The sequence below is a fragment of the Pezoporus occidentalis genome, unplaced genomic scaffold (assembly GCF_034315485.1).
Source record: "Pezoporus occidentalis ecotype Australia unplaced genomic scaffold, CSIRO_AGI_Poc_V1 ctg8, whole genome shotgun sequence".
NCBI classification, from domain to species: domain Eukaryota; kingdom Metazoa; phylum Chordata; class Aves; order Psittaciformes; family Psittacidae; genus Pezoporus; species Pezoporus occidentalis.
The window spans coordinates 14,035,508-14,051,147 of NW_026916158.1; the positions used below are offsets into that span (position 1 = coordinate 14,035,508).

At 63.0% G+C, this 15,640-nt stretch overlaps 3 protein-coding genes across 5 annotated transcripts; 2 read left to right on the top strand and 1 right to left on the bottom strand.

The window, feature by feature from the left end:
• The first annotated feature begins 3,297 nt into the window (after positions 1-3,297).
• CAMK2N2 (calcium/calmodulin dependent protein kinase II inhibitor 2) lies at positions 3,298-7,325 on the top strand. Of its 2 annotated transcripts, none has more exons than XM_062603469.1 (2): positions 3,298-3,572; positions 7,041-7,325. In XM_062603469.1, the coding sequence occupies exons 1-2, from the start codon at positions 3,404-3,406 to the stop codon at positions 7,232-7,234; spliced, it is 363 nt and encodes a 120-aa protein (XP_062459453.1). In that variant the 5' UTR covers positions 3,298-3,403; the 3' UTR covers positions 7,235-7,325. The 2 variants fall into 2 exon arrangements, with proteins under 2 accessions (XP_062459453.1, XP_062459454.1); XM_062603470.1 differs by lacking the exon at positions 7,041-7,325 and adding an exon at positions 6,066-6,690 and having other exon boundaries at positions 3,310-3,572.
• EEF1AKMT4 (EEF1A lysine methyltransferase 4) lies at positions 6,701-12,346 on the bottom strand. Its single transcript, XM_062603468.1, has 3 exons — positions 12,175-12,346; positions 11,059-11,342; positions 6,701-8,587 (listed from the first exon to the last, which is right to left on the bottom strand). Exons 1-3 carry the CDS (start codon positions 12,344-12,346, stop codon positions 8,288-8,290), a joined length of 756 nt encoding a protein of 251 aa, XP_062459452.1. The 3' UTR covers positions 6,701-8,287.
• A 107-nt stretch (positions 12,347-12,453) lies between these two features.
• Positions 12,454-15,527, top strand: ALG3 (ALG3 alpha-1,3- mannosyltransferase). Of its 2 annotated transcripts, XM_062603467.1 has the most exons (9): positions 12,454-12,604; positions 12,853-12,952; positions 13,038-13,185; positions 13,340-13,500; positions 13,650-13,770; positions 14,082-14,287; positions 14,544-14,620; positions 14,793-14,937; positions 15,042-15,434. In XM_062603467.1, the coding sequence occupies exons 1-9, from the start codon at positions 12,454-12,456 to the stop codon at positions 15,229-15,231; spliced, it is 1,299 nt and encodes a 432-aa protein (XP_062459451.1). In that variant the 3' UTR covers positions 15,232-15,434. The 2 variants fall into 2 exon arrangements, with proteins under 2 accessions (XP_062459451.1, XP_062459450.1); XM_062603466.1 differs by lacking the exon at positions 14,082-14,287 and having other exon boundaries at positions 15,042-15,527.
• The last annotated feature ends 113 nt before the right edge of the window (positions 15,528-15,640 follow it).

The window sequence follows — 15,640 nt, forward strand, 5'->3', positions numbered from 1 at the left end:
GATGCCTGTCCCTTGTGCCCCACCACCTCCTCACTATGTTGACTAGGGCCACCACAACCATCAGCAAGCTTGGCCATCCACACCACCTGCACCCATCTGGGCTTTGGCTACTGAGAGCCAGCAGCAGCAGCCAAGGATGGACACAGCCCTGCCCTTGCCGATGACCTTTGCCAGTGTCCCACACCAGGCTGGGGATGGGTGCTCTGCGAGCACAGCAGTGCTGGCAGTGGTGAGCTGGCACTTTGCAAGGCCCCTGGACCATGGCTGCCACTGCTGTGGAGCAGAAGTGCCATTTCACGTTTCTTGGCAGGGCTGGAAGCAGCACCAGATGGAGGCACCCGAGCCGGCCTCCAGGCACGCCTCTGCAGCCACCAGCCCGGAGGCATTAGAAGTGATGGCACTGGTGAGCTCCCAGACCTGTAGCAGAGAAAGCCCCAGGTCTGGTAGCCTATGCCTCCTACCTCATCTAAGCCCTCTGTGGTCCAGCTGCTGCCTGCCAGGTCACTTGGTTCCATTCCTGCCAGGCCTCAGGGACCACTCATCGCTCCCATTCAGTCCAGCTCCAGCTGCCTGGGGGTCCCTGCAGAGCCAGGGCAGAACATGCCCCACCACACATTTCTCCATTCTAAAACCACCTGAAGCACCAGTGACTGTAGGGAAACCCCTCACCTCCATCACAGCACCCAGAGCTGTCACCCAAATCCCCACCAATGGTGCAGGGCTCAGGAGCAGCATCCAGCCATGGGGCTGTGTCACAGCAGGCACCAGTGGGCTCCCAGAGCATCACCTCAGGTCAGGCAATGTAGCACCATCTCTGTCACCAGCCCTACTGTGGCTGGGAGCCTGGCTGCTTGCCCACTGCCTGGCCCTGTACCCACCACACTGGTCATGGCCAGCCCCCAGCCCTTGCATCACCTCAAGGTGTTCCAGCTCCTGGGCTGTGGCCCAGCTTTAAGAAGCCAGGGCAGGAAGAACCACCAGCTTCCCACTCCCACAGCCACAGCCGCTGGAGCTGGCTTTGTGTTGGACAAAAGTCTGCAAAGGAAGCGAGAAAGGAGATTAAGTGGCTGCTAAAAGGCAGATAATGAAGGTGGGATGAGAGCCAGGGGAAGCAGAGGCTTGGTCTGGCTCACCATGAGGGGCAAGGGTAGGGTCCCTCCTGCACTCCCACCACATCCAGGTCCCTGGTGCCTTTCCCCCTCCCAGGGGTGACCAGCAGCATCCATGGGGAGACAGCGACTGAAGATGTCCCCAGAAGATGCGGTGCCTGGAGGCATAATGCTGCCCAGTCCCACTACATCCCAGCTGTGCTGGCATGAATCCAACCCTCCTCCTGGGTGGAGGTCCCTCCCACCCACCCCCCCAAGCCCCAGCAAGCCCCACAGAGCTCCCCTAGTCCCATAGCCAAGCCAAGGAGCTCCCAGGGGGCAAGGCACTATGCAGGCACAGGTGTGATGGAAGCGGGGCCGTTCCCAGGGTCACCTCTCTCAAGCCTTTCCCAGGAGCCTGCCAGGCTGGAAGCCCTCCCAGTGTGCAGCACCAGCCCTGCTCGCATCCCACACAGCCCATCTGCTCCCGTTCCCGCTCATCCCCAGCCCCGCGCGTGCCACGGCTTGCCTGTCCCTGCCCACAGCAGCAGCACGTGGGCCTGGCAGTGGGGAAAGCAGGGCACATCTCAGCGTGGGCCTCTTGCCTATTTTCCCAGGCGCTTTTTGCGGGAGCAGAAGCCGTTACATGAAAAAGTTCAAGCTGGTTCCCCAGCAAAGGCAGGAATAAAGGCGCTCACTGCCTTGCCAGGAGAACAGGCACTGCTGCCCCATCCCTCCCCGTCTCTGCTTTGGGAGGGGATGGTGGGGAGCAGCATTCTGGGTACAAAGGGAAACACATGGCTGAGCTTTCCCAAAATAGATGTACCTGCCCTTTTGCATGGACCAGCCCTGCTGATGCTCTTCTGCAGCATGTTTCAACAGGATCTCAGGCCACGGAAGAGATGGACCACAGGGCTGTCTGTAAAAATCCCACTCTTGCCCCATTGAAACACCCAGAGGCGGATCCTCGTGGGGCTGGTACTTGCCATTCCCACACAAGGCTCTGGCTTTGCCACCACCCAGCACACCCAAGTGAGCAGGGGGGCTGGGATGCGAGGGAGCATCAGGAACAGAGCTACCCCATGACAGAATGGCTGTCTCCAACCAGCCACTGCCACTACTCCAAGTCCAGGGACCAGCCAGATCCAGACACCAGAGCTGCACCCACAGCTCAGACAGTAAGCAGCAGCCCCAGCCTAAGCTTAAATAGCCCCCTAGCCTCAGGTGACCCTGATGGGGGATACCAGGTGGGGCTGCTCAGGGGTACCAATAGCAATTAGTGTAACCACTGTCCTGGCAGCAGAAAATGCAGGCAGAAAGGGCCAGTGTGGATCTGGGGTAGGGATGTGCAAAGGGGACACAAATAGGGCTTTGAGGGGACACTGAAGCTACTTGTGCGGCTCTCTCCTTGCTAACCCATGGCAAGTCCCCCATGGGGGATGACCCTTCCCCCTGTCCACGGAGAACCCCCAGGGAAGGGGCAACCCATGGAGCAAGGGGCATCCCAGGGCATGGTCCCCATTTGTGTCACAATCAACAGCACCTGCAGAATCACACCCGTGTGCCCTGCAGTCCTGCAAGCACATGCAAAGGGCACGTGTACAAACATGCACATGCATGTGCAGGGGCCTATATGTGGGGGCCAAGGGGACTGGAAAGGGCTGGAGCTGGTGCAGCTCCAAGGAAGGGTCCCAAAATTGGAAAGTCTGTGAGAGGGAATGCTGGCTGGGGCAACAGGCACCAGTGGGGACAACCTGGCTGGGGAGACCCGGGGTAGGAGCTGGCCCGGAGGTTCTGGGCGGCTTGAGCCTGCTGGGCTGCTGGAGGAGGGCTGGGGGTAAAAGGACCGGAGTATGGTGCTGGGGGGTCTGTTTGACATCACCTCGGTGTGCTCGGGTAGGGCCTGGCTGTGCTTGGTGGTCCCCAGCCTGTCTGACCTGGCTGTGCCAAGGGATCCCCGCTCCACAGGGGCACCCCGCGGTCAGGGGCACCCCCGGGTTGGGGCGACTGCCGCGGCAAGGCTGTGCCGGAGGGACCGTCCTGCGCTGGGCACGGGGCAGGGGCTGCGGACAGGGCGGGAAGGGGTGTCCTCATCCCGACCGCGCGAGCACCGGGCACCAGCCGCGGGGGTCCCCGTCCCTGTCCGGCCGGGCCGGACCGCGGCGCTCCGGAGCCGCCCCCCGCCGGGGGGGTCCCCGCTCCCCCCGGATGCATGACTTCATCCTTCCGCCCGGGTTTCCTCCCCGCCGCCGCTGCCGCCGCCGCAGACCGGCTCCCGGCTCGGCGCGGCGCGGCTCGGCCCGCTCGGCCCCGCCATGTCGCAGGTGCTGCCCTACGGCGAGGACAAGGTGGGCCGCTACGGCGCCGAGCCCGAGGCGGGGGAGCTGCCCTTCAGCTGCCGCCTGCAGGACACCAACGCCTTCTTCGGGGGCAACCAGGGCAAGCGGCCCCCCAAGCTGGGACAGATCGGCCGCGCCAAGAGAGGTACCGCCCGACCCCCCGCCTCTGCCCCCCACCGACCCCCGCCTCAGCCCCCACGGTAGCCCAGAGCTGCCCCACGGCATCCCCGGGACCCCCCGCGTCTACCCTGCAGCATCTCTGGCACCTCTGACGCTGGCTCTTGCATCTCCAGCCCTGCCCCACAGCATCCCTGCTACTCCCGGATCTGTCCTTGCATCCTCGGCTCTGCCCCGGGACCCCCGGATCTGTACTGTAGCATCCCCGGCGCTGCTCCCCGGCATCCCTGGCACTGGCCTTTGCACCCCCAGCGCCGCCCCAGAGTAGCCCCGGGACCCCCGATTCTGCCCTCGCATCCCCGGCATCCCCAGCACTGTTCAGTGCATCCTTGTCACCCCCGGCATTGCCCCACAGCATCCCCGGGAGACCCGATTCTGCCCTTGTGTTCCCGGCTTTGCCCCACGGCATCCCCCGGATCTGCTCTGCAGCATCCTCGGCACTGCCCCACGGCATTTCCAGTACTAACGGTGCTGACTCTTACATCCCCGGCGCTGGCTCTTACATCGCCAGCACTGCCCCACAGCATTCCTGGGACTCCCAGCTCTGCCTTGCATCGCCAGCACTGTCCCCTGGGTACCTCTGACACTGCCCCACAGGATTCCTGGCACTACCCCCCAGTATCCCCAGCACTGCTCCGGCATCCCAGAATCTCCAGCTCTGCCCCACATCATCCCTGGCATTGTCCCCCAGGAACCCTGGGACCCCCAGCTCTGCAAATGGCACCCGGCATCACCCCAAAACCTCAGCAGCCCCTTTTCCCAGCTTAAGACAGTAGTGCTGTCCCCCCCATTCTGTCTCACACCCCTGGCAGACTGGGGCTCCCCCCAGGACTACCCTGCAGCATCCCTGGGGCTGCCCCTGGGGCTGTCCCCAAGCATCCCTGGGGCTGCCCCCCAGCACTTCTGCGAATGCCCCCGGGACCCCCTGGTACTGCTCCTCATCATCCCTGGGATTGTCCCTGCATCCCCCCGGACTGTTCCACACACCCCCCCCCCTTCCCTATAAACAAACACCCCCACATCACCAGAACTGCCCCTCCAGCTCCATCACCCTCTCTCCCTCCACATTTCCGCCTGCCGCAGAGACCCCCACCAGCAGCTGCCGGCGGTGCTGATCAACAAACAACCCCCCCCCCCCCCCCGGCTTTACTGTCGCCCCAGGACTCCATGAGCCTGTGTGTGTCCTGCTCTTCCCCCCCTCCACCTGCTTTACTCCCTGCCGCAGAGACCCCCTTCAGCAGCTCCTCTGCTCCTATTAGAACCCAAATAAATGGCCCCACTTCCCCTGCACCATGATCTGCCACCATTGATCCTCCCTGATGCCTTACAGACCCCAAGAATGGCCCCCACATTCCCTGCAGCCCCCACTCCACCTGCCTGGGGGGACATCTATAGGCAAACACCCCCCTTTGAGCTGCAGGGGCAAAAGGGGAGGGCACCAGAGCTCCCCCCCCAGCATAAATATACCTCAGCCCTGTGTGAGGGGAGCCACTGCCTGCTCCACCTGCCCCCCTTTGGGATGGTGGTTCTGGGTCTAGCAACCCCCCCGGGGTGATGGGGGAACAGATCTCCCTTCCTGGTGATGGAGGGCTATGGCTGTTCCCCAGTGATGCTGGTGTTGGGGAGGGGGGGTGTCTGGCCAATTCACCCCCAGGGTGGTGATGGGGAGGGTTGCTGACCACCCTGGTAATGATGGGGGAGGTTCTGTTCTCCACTCCCAAGGGTGATGGTGCTGTGGGAGATCTGCCCAACCAGTGATGTTGATCTAGGGGGAGAGGGGGTGTCTGTGTAGCCCCTTGACAGTGATGCTGATGGGGGTCTGTCCAGCCTCCCACTGGTGATGTTGGTGGAAGGGGGTGGATGGCCCAGCGAGTGATACTGAGGGGGGTCTGTCTGGAGGGTGATTCTGACAGGGGGCTGTCCAGCCCCTCATGGTGATAGCAATGTTGGGGGTCCGTGCAGGCTGCCATGCTGATGAGGGTTGGAGTCCTGCCTGGCTCCCCCAGCAGTGATGCCGATGGGGGGGGGGGGGGGGGGCTGTCCTGTGTAGTGGGTGATGCTGGCAGGGGTCTGGCTGCTCCCCTCGCCGATCTAGCGGTGCCCCCCCCCCGCTGGGTCATTACCCATTCCAGTCCTGTTGCTCTCATCAGCGCCTGCCGCAGAGAGGGGGGGGGGTCCTTCCTGGTCTGTTCCTGCTCCCCCTTCCCAAACCGCTCATCCAGAGGCGGCCGCCTGGCTGCGGGGGGGGGGGGGGTGTGCTGCCCTATCCAAACCTGGCAGGAGAAGGGGGTCACTCTCCCCATGCCCACTGCACCCACCTGAACCCCTTGGCCCTGCTCACCAACATCTGCGGGCGCATCTGGAGCCCTCCTGGGGGGGGCGAGCGGGGCGAGAGCCGGGGTATGGGGCAGGAGCCGGGTCCGCTTCCCCTCGCCCACGAGCCCCCCGCCTGTCCCCGCAGTGGTGATCGAGGATGACCGGATAGACGAGGTGCTCAAGGGCATGACGGAGAAGTCGCCGCCGGGGGTGTAAGCCGGGACCCGCCGCCAGGACCCGCCGGCCGTGCCCCGCTCCCAGCCCGCCCGGCCCCGCATGCTGGCTGCACCGCCGACGAGGAGGGGGAGGCCGAGCCAGTGCCCCCCCTCCCCCGGCCCGGGAGAGGGGCTCTGCGGCCGACACCACCCCCCCCCGGCCATGCACTTTACCCCTCCCCCGGGAGAGGGACGACCCGCCGAGCCCCCCGCCCTGGGCAAAGACATCCCCCCCCTCTCCCCGGGGGTGTGGGGGTTCCAGCCTCCCGCTCCGCGGCGCGGCCCCCCCACCCCGGGGCGGACCCGGCCCCGGCCCCACGAGCGGAGGGGGGAGCGCTGCTGTCCAGAGACATTTTTTGCTCCATCGTTTTTTGCATGAGCTTGGTGGCCCGGGCTCCCGGTGCAGGGGCCGAGGGTCAGCCCCACCACTCCGGCACGCTTCTTTTTAAACAGAAACTCCTCATATTTGTATTTTTATATCCGAATATTTGTTAAAAACGATCTGCTGACGTTGAGATGTCGAAGCAACCGCACCGAGAAAACAAACACGCAAACGAGAAAAAAAAAACACAAAAAAAAAAGGTTCATATTTTTTTCCATAAGAAAAAAAAAGACAAAAAAAGAAGAAAAAACCGAGGGGAGGGGGGAAATGAAGGGGGCGAGAGCGATGGAGGGAGCATGAGGAAAGCCAAAGGTGTGGGGGGGAGCACGGGGACCCCCGGTCTGAGCCCCAGCAGTGGGACAGCACCACCGGCCGCCGCAGTGCCCTCCCGGAGCACCGGGCAGAGCCCACCGGGGCAGCGGCAGGCACCGGCCCCTCGTCGAGTGCGAGGGTAGCAGGGGGCAGGGACCGGCCCGAGTCGTTGTTTTTAATTTTGTACTTTAATTTAATTTTATTTTTCAAGAGGCTTCTCGGGGGTCTGATGTGCATGAGGAACTCGCCATCTTTTTCAATAACCTGCGAGTGGCATTTATGGAGACTACGACGCAAAAAAGAAAACCAACCCCACAACATGGCGAAAAAATCCCAAACAAAAACCAAAACCGAGAAAAAAACATGAAAAAAAGAAAAAAAAAAAAAAAGATACTTGTGTCATGATGTTCTACGAATGATCCATTGTAAATTTAAATGCCATTTTTCACTGTACTGGTGAACAAAATGCAATGAATAAAATACATTCATGTACCGAGGCGAGGCCAGCAGCGCCTGCTCCTTCCCGTTGCTGCCATGTGCCAACATGTTTCCAGGGTGCTGGTGGGATGGGGTGGCATGGCGGGGTGGGGGCTGAGCCTGGAGTTCTTCCCCAGCTCCCGGTGCGGAGGGAGCCACCGCTTGACCCACTTATGCCTTTTGCCAGGAATAGCAGCCCGGCAGCTTTGCATCTTTGGTGTCATCACTGTCCCCCCAAGGACGGGTCCCCTCTGCACCCCACCATCAGTGTCACCAACCTCGAGGGGGTTTGGTGCCCAAGTGGGGACACCCATGATGCCACTTGCCATGGCAGCACCTACATGCAGCCAGCCCCACCAGCATGCGGTGGCATGGCTGTCACCAGCCCCAGCACACGCGTGTCACTGTGCTGCTAGCCCCAGGCACGGGCAGACACAGACCAGGCGTGTGGCACACCAGTGCTGTCACTGCATCCAGGAGTGGGAATTGAGGGGGTACACAGGCATATATGGCACAACCCATCCCAGACCCCCTGCCACCCGGCTGGGGGTGACAAGGGCATGGTGTCCTTGCACAGCCCCATGGCCAGGGAGGCTGGTCCAGGGGTCCTGGTGCAGGACAGTGGGCACCCTGCAGCCCAGCTGCCCCCACTGGAGTGGGTGGGACACAGGGAGCTGCTCTTTGCAAGATGGATGGGTGGAATTAAACCCGATTTGGTTTCATTACTGCCCGCAAAGCCCAGAGCCCTGGCTGCTCTCCAGCTGGGCGAGGGAAGGGCTGGGAGGGAGCACAGCATCACCCCCTCCCTGGAGCATCCTGCTGCTCCCAGGAGGGGGCCAAGCTCCCCCCCTTCTCCCCATTGCTCACATCACTGGGCAGCTTGTGGGGTGGGGAGGGAGCACTGGTCCCCTGTCCCCCACCCATGAAGGCAGAGCAGCTTAAGGCTTTATTGTGTGTGGGGAGGCCAGGAAAGCCCCTGGGTCACAGCTCGATGGCGAGGAGGTAGTCCTCATCATCTGGGGGGGCAGGGGGTGGCGGTGGGTCGGGAGGTGGGGGGGGCTGGTGCAGATGGCGCCCCAGGGCCAGGTCGGGGGGGGCCAGGGGCTGCCCCTTGCGCATGATGTAGAGGAAGAAGTGGAAGGTGCCGGCATCCCCGTCCCCGCAGGTGACATGGCGCAGGGACCAGCCGAAGGCCTCCTGGGCATAGTGGGGCTTGCGGAAGTGGGGCTGTGCGAAGGTGATGGAGATGAAGCAGCCCCCTGGGCGCAGCACCCGGCTCACCTGCAGTGGTAGAATCCCCAGGATGGGGTGGGGGACACAGTGAGGTTCACCCCCCTTGCACAGACAGCCCTGTCCCCAGGGACCCACATCACCATCTGCCAAAGATCCCCCCCCAGCCTTTCCCATCACACCCCCAGATCTCCTGTCTTAACCTTCATCCCCCCCAGAGACACCCAGCCTGGTTCTGGCGTGTCCCCAGACCCCCCGCAGCCCAGTGGTAATGAGGAATGAGGGTCCCCATGCACCATCTCTCACTGCATCCCAAAACTCTTCACCCCTATGCACAGCAGACTGCAGAGACCCAACCCTGGTGTGGAGAAAAGCTTCACCCTCCCAGGCACAGGACCCTCCCAGAGCAGCACGGGACCCCCATCCCATCCACCCCTCCTCAGGGTACCCAGTGCCACCCCCCACCAACACCCAGCATCCAAGGTGGGAGGGAGAAGGTTTGGACAGGAAAGGACTCGACCCTTTTAATCACCATTTTCTCCCTGCTGGAATTAAGCCCCTGCTAACAGGATGGAAAAGAACATCAATTTTCTTGCTTGGCTTTATCCAATGTCAAAAGGCTTTTACGGCCAGTGCTCGCGTGCTCGGCATGCAAAAGCAGTGCCTGGGGCAGGCCGGTGGCCAGCCCCACGTCCACCCCCCTCCCCACGTCCACCCCCCGGCATTCTCCCCCAGGCAGGGACAGCCCCAGGTTCCCCCCAACAAGGGCAAAGAGCCACTGCAGCAAGGGAGAGGGCTGGGGGCCAAGCGGGGTTCCCAAGCTCTGGTTTAATCCTGCTGGGAAGCTCCACAGCTCAGTGGTGGCTGGGCCAGGAACGGACACAGGGGACAGCCAGCCTCTGTGTGTGTCCCTCCCCCACTTGCTGCGGCAGTGGCTTTCAAACCAAACCTTACTGGGTTTGGTCAGGAAAAGGAAAGCATGTCCCTGCACTCCCACCCCCAGAACCCAGCTCAGCATCCCTCCTGCAAAGCCCCGGATGCATGGGGGTCCCTAGGGCTGGGGGCAGGCAGGGATCTCCAGCTGGAGCTGAGCAAGGCATCTTGCATCCCATCCTCATTAATAGAGCACTAATGGCCGTTGCTTACAGATGGGTGCAGGAAACCTTGCTACCCAACAGCCAGCGCAGGGGGGCTGCTTCCCCCTCTGACATCCCCCCACAGCTCCCTGATGGCTGGGACAGGGGTGTCCCTGAGGCACCCCCGCAGGCAGGGTGGATTTTTGCATCCCTATCACCCATGTATCCTGTGCATTTTGGGACCCTGCCCATCCCCACCCTTCCCAGGGACAGCAAGACAGAGGCTATGAACCCCCTGCCATGAGAAGAGGGATGGGAGTGAAAAGGGGGGTGCCAGCCACTGCTGGACCCCTGCACAGGGCCTGGCAAAGTGGTGAGCAGGTGGGGACAGCCAGTGAATCCCCCTGGGAACAGGGACAGTAGGGACCAGCTGCGTTTGGAGGCCAGTGCCCAGTGATGCTGGGGGAGCACAGGGATTGAGCAGGGGATTAAAAAGAGAAACGGGGAAAAAAAACAGAACTAAATCCTTGCCATTTGGCCAAGTGACAAGGACAGGCAGCACTGTGGGCAGGCCAGGCATGGGTGGTGAGGACAGCCCCACTGCCCACAGGACTGGGGCTCTGCTCCCACCTGGGCTCAGAGGAGCAAGAGAGGATGGGGGGCAAATAGCCCCAAGCACCCCAGCACCCCTTGCTGCTGCCAGGGGTGCCATGGGGCGCAGTGGTCGTTCCTCCCCACAGTTACCCCCGCAGGGCAATGCAGGCTGCCATGGCCCGCACCCTGCACCAGGGTAGGTTCAATCCCCTCCCTGCCTCCCACACCGCCAATTAATCAGGGCCCAGAGGCATCACCCATCCCCGTGGCAACGCCAAGGCCATGTCGATGCTGACGGGGGTTGCCATGGCAACCCCGGACCAGATGAGTGCCGGAGACCCCACTAACGAGATGGAAGCTGGGTTGCGGAGGGGTGAGTGCCTGTCACAGCCCTGCAGTCCTCACCTCACCCTGGGCGGGCATGGCCACATCGGTGTGTCCCCCACGTCCCCTCCAGGCACCCTTGGGTGCCCCTATACCCACCCATGCGAGGATGGAGTCTGTTTTTTCTGCCACCCCTTCATGTTCAGGGTGCAAACAAACAAAGGGGTCACCCAGGTCCCCCCCAACCCAGCAGGACCTAGGGTCCCCAGGGACACACCTGGCTCTATCCACCTCCCAGGGGAGAAGGTGTGTGTGTGTGTGGGGGGTTTACCACCCCAAAGGGTGCTGGAAGCCCCCCAGGTGCCCCATTACAGGGCAGCAGAGGGGACAGCACCAGCTGGGGGGGTCAAGGCACTGGCTGGAGCATCCACAGGGAAGGAGGGTGTTGACATATTCTGTACCTTCACCCACCCAAAATGGGAATAGGTCCACCCTCTGTCCCCTCCCACAGCTCCCTTCACCTTGTACCTCTGCCAGGACCCGGTGCATTGTGGCGGTCGCCTGAGGCGAGACATTCCATGGGTCGGTCTCCTCCACCATAAGCACGTCGAGGGTGCCCTTCTCCAGCACCACGTCGAAGGTGGCGTCAGGGAAGGCAAGGGCACGGATGTCCATGACAGCCCAGTGCAGGCCAGGGCAGGAGGCGTAGCGGGCGCGCATGGCTGCGATGCAGGCAGGCGAGTAGTCGATGCTGGTGACGTCGGTGTAGCCCAGCTCGTACAGGTTGTGGCTCAGGGCACTGTTGCCGCAGCCTGCATGGGGCACTGCTCAGCCAGGGTGTGGGGTGCCCATGGAGGGGCTGCCAGCACCCCAACCCCATGCCCTTAGACCCAGAGAAGGGTGCAGGTGGGCTAGGGCAGCTAGAGAAGGAGCAGGTCATCACCTTGCCATTAATTAGCAAGTGCCAGGTTAGTTCCTAACTACCCTCTTCTTGCAAGGTGGGTGCACTGGGCTCCCAAGTGCTTCTCTCAGTGCCATGGGGCAGGAGATGACTGTGCCCCCCACCGAGCCTGCTGTGGGGCCGGCATCAGGGGCAAATTAGGGCAGCGTGCCACATATGGGGGGACTTAACTGGGATGGACAGACAGAAAGACGGAGGAACGGCTGTCCCAGGGGAACAGCATCCCACTCAGCTGGTACCAGCCCGGCCCTAGCAGGACACGGGTCCCCAGTGTGACAGGCACGGGGAGAGTCCCTCTGTCCTCCCTTCGCCTCGTCGGAGGAGCCGCTCCGCCGTGGCTCAGCGGCTCCGAGAGGGATCCCGGGGTGGGGGGGAGGGGAGATTTGGGGCCATTAATCGCAGCTGGCTGCGGCTGATCCGCTAACAGGATCGGTGATGACACCGCCTAATCCCGCCCGCCTGGGGCGGCTGAACCTGCCGGGCGGGCGGCGGATCAGCCCTGGATCATCCCGAAGGTGGGATTACGGGCTGGTCGTACCGGGCCCCGCAGCGCCGGGCGCTTCCCCAGTACCGGCCCGGCGCCGCAACGCCCCCTCGCGGTCGGCGCCAGCGCATGCGGCGGCGGCAGAACCCTGAGCTCTTCCCGCCCGGCCGGCACCGGGCACCGGGCACAGGGCACGTACCGAGCACGAGGATGCGGTCAGTGGGGCGCAGCTCAGGCCGCAGGTGCGGGAGGAAACGGGACAGCGCCCCCAGCCACTCGCGGGGCTCGGCGCCCTCCTGCCGGTACAGCTCGTCCCAGAAGCGGCGCTGCCGGTAGCGGCGGTTGGCGGCGGGCGCGTGCCGCCGCTCCATGCCGGGCGGCGGAGCGCCCCACGTGCGCCTTCCGGCCTCGGCGATTGCACCGCCCTAAGAGCTCCGGCCGGAAACGCGGAACGGAGCGGAACGGAGCGGCATCGGCCATGGCGGCGGGGCGGGGGGCGGCGGTGCTACGGCGGGCCTGGCGGCAGCGGCGAACGGCACTGCTGGAGCCCAGCTACACTCCGCTGGTGGCCGCCTGCCTCTGCTTGGCGGAGGGCGGCGTCAACCTATGGGTCATCCGCAGGGTCCCCTGTGAGTGCCGAAGCCAGGCCGGGCCCCGCGGGGGGGGGGGGGCGGTGTCGGAGCGGCCCCGGGGCACCGCGGGGTGTCAGCGTGACAGCAGCGTCCGGGCAGGGCGGCGGCGGGGCCGGGGACGCACGGGGGGGCACACGGAGCTTCGGCTGGGAGAGCGCAGCGGGGCAGGGCCGGGAGCCTGGCGGGGGGAGCCTCCCCGCCGTGTCCCCAGCGCCCCTCTCGCCTGAGCCCCGCCGTGCCCGCAGACACCGAGATCGACTGGAAGGCCTACATGGAGGAGGTGGAGGGGTTTGCCAACGGGACCCTCGACTACACCCGGCTGAAAGGCGACACCGGGCCGCTGGTGTAAGTGACGGGGGTGGCCGAGCTCCCCACACCGGGGTCCCAGGGGGGCAGCAGGGCCTGGCCCCTCACTCCCATCTCTCCACAGCTACCCCGCCGGCTTCGTCTACATCTTTCTGGGCCTGTACTATGCCACGGGCCGTGGCACTGACATCCGCCTGGCACAGTACCTCTTCGCCGGCCTCTACCTCCTCAATCTCCTCCTCGTCTTCCGTATCTACTGCCGCACCAACAAGGTAGCCTGGAGCTGGGGGGGCCTGTCCTGCTCTGCTGAGCCCTCACACAGGGCAGGAAGTCAGGGCTGGCTTTGGAGGTGTGGAGAGGCTTGGCAGCAGCCAGGGTTCTGGGACAGGCTGCTGATTGCCCTCGTAACTCTCTGTCCCCTGCAAGGTCCCCCCATATGTTTTCTTCTTCATGTGCTGCGCTTCCTACCGTATCCACTCCATCTTTGTCCTGCGGCTCTTTAACGACCCTGTGGCTGTGGCCATCCTCTTCCTCGCCATCAACCTTTTCCTGGAGGAGCGCTGGTCCTGGGGATGCTTCTTCTTCAGGTGAGGGTCTGGGCTCAGGTGGTGGCTGCCCTCCATGGCGTGCTGTGTGTGTGAACAAGCTCAGCACCAAGGAGGAGGATGCACTTGGTCCAGGGACTTCCTGGGCACCCATGGTGGGGACCACAGCAGTAATGCAGCTTCCCACTCAGCCTGGCTGTGTCCGTGAAGATGAACATCCTGCTTTTCGCACCAGGACTTCTCTTCCTCCTCCTCCAACAGTTTGGTCTCTGGGGCTGTATCCCCAAGCTCTGCATCTGTGCCCTACTCCAGGTGGGTCCCTGCTCGAGACATCACTGCAGGGGCAGGCTGGCAGCCCCATCAGCAAGGGGTAGAGGGCTCTCCTGCGTGCGTCACAACATCCTGTCTGGGTGTGCTGGGGGCTGGAGGCCTCTGGGTGGATATACAGTGGCACCAGCATCTCAGTCTGCCCCATGCAACAAACTGGAGCTTCACAACTAATTTAAATCATGGGGCTTCCATCTTTGGCTGGCTGTCCCTGTTGATGGGGTTCTCGGGAGGTGGAAAGGGTGATGGAGACCTGGCTTGCAGCTGCTGCGAGGTTGCTGGTGTATCTCTGTCAGGTGGTTCTGGGACTGCCCTTCCTGGTGGTGAACCCTGTGGGGTACCTGACTCGCTCCTTCGACCTGGGTCGTCAGTTCCAGTTCAAATGGACAGTAAACTGGCGCTTCCTCCCAGAAGAGGTTTTCCAGAATCGGGCTTTCCATGCCATGCTACTTGTGGTTCACCTGGCTGGCCTGGGGCTCTTTGCACTGCACCGGTGGCACAGGTGAGGCTCGGTATTCCCCATGGGTGCTGGTTCCCTCATGGAACCCCATTTCAGTCAGCCCGCATGGTGCAGGATATGGGTCCATGACTTCCCTGCCGCACATTGCTGCAGTTCTGGAGTTGCAGGCAGGAGTAGGGGCAAGTTACTGTTGTGTTTTGGGGAGCGCACTGCTCAGGCAGCGTGGCTTACAGGGGAAGGTTCGGGTGGGAAGAGATTTCAGCAGCTGTTGACATCAACGTTTATGCTTTCCCCTCAGGTCCAAAGAGAGCATCCTGGCTCTCCTGAAGGACCCCGCCGAACGGAAACACACATCCCCTCCCTTGACTGTCAACAATATCCTTTAGCAGGGTGGGCAGCAAGAAAGGGGGGGGGAAGACAAGGTGAACAGGTCCTGGTGCTGTTAGGACCGTCCTGTCCTGGGGGGAGGAGCTGTGCTGTACAGCTGGGAGCTGTTGCTGCATTGCACCTCCAGCCCCCTGCCTTTGTCCCCTTAACGCCAGTGCACAGATCGTCTTCGTCCTCTTCTCCTCCAACTTTCTGGGTGTTTGCTGCAGCCGCTCCTTGCACTACCAGTTCTACGTCTGGTATTTCCACACACTGCCCTACTTACTGTGGTGCACCCCTACTGCCAAGCTTGCCCACATGCCCAAGTACGTGCTGCCCAGAAGGGGGACCACTCACCTGCTGGTGGGGTCTGGGAGCAAGCAGGCTGCTGTGTCCCCCTGATGATGACCCACAGTTTCCCCCCCTGCAGGGTGCTGCTGCTGGGTGTCATCGAGCTCTGCTGGAACACCTATCCCTCCACAGTCTGCAGCTCCCTCTCCCTCCACATCTGCCACGTACTCGTCCTACTCCAGCTGTGGTACGGCACAGCCCCCTCGCCGGTGACACACACACCCCCACCAAGCAGGAGGCCCACAGCCATCTCCAAGAAGGTCCAGTGAGAGCAGAGCCAGCCGGAGGATGGGAAATGGCCTCTGGGACTGCCTCTTCTGCCTGCTCTTTCCCCACCTGGCTCCCAGGCTGCCTCCAGCCATCCCAGGAGGGACTGCGAGCCCTGGAACTGTGCAAAGGGGGCAGCGTGGGGACCCCTGACAGGCAGGACTTCCCCAATAAAGGGGGCTTTGTGTGCCCTTCTCTGGCTGCAGCATCTTTGTGCCATGATGGTGTCTGGATGGCCATGCCTTGGTCTGCCCCACCTGTGGGAAGGCAGAGCAGCTGCTGAGCCTGTGGGAGATCCCTTCCCAACCCTGGGAGAGTGCTGCCCAGGGCAAGGGAGCAGCCTCTGGGGTAAGGTTGCAAGAGGATCTGCAGTGGTGAGCCCCAGTGTGACCTGAACAGGGCTGACGCCTC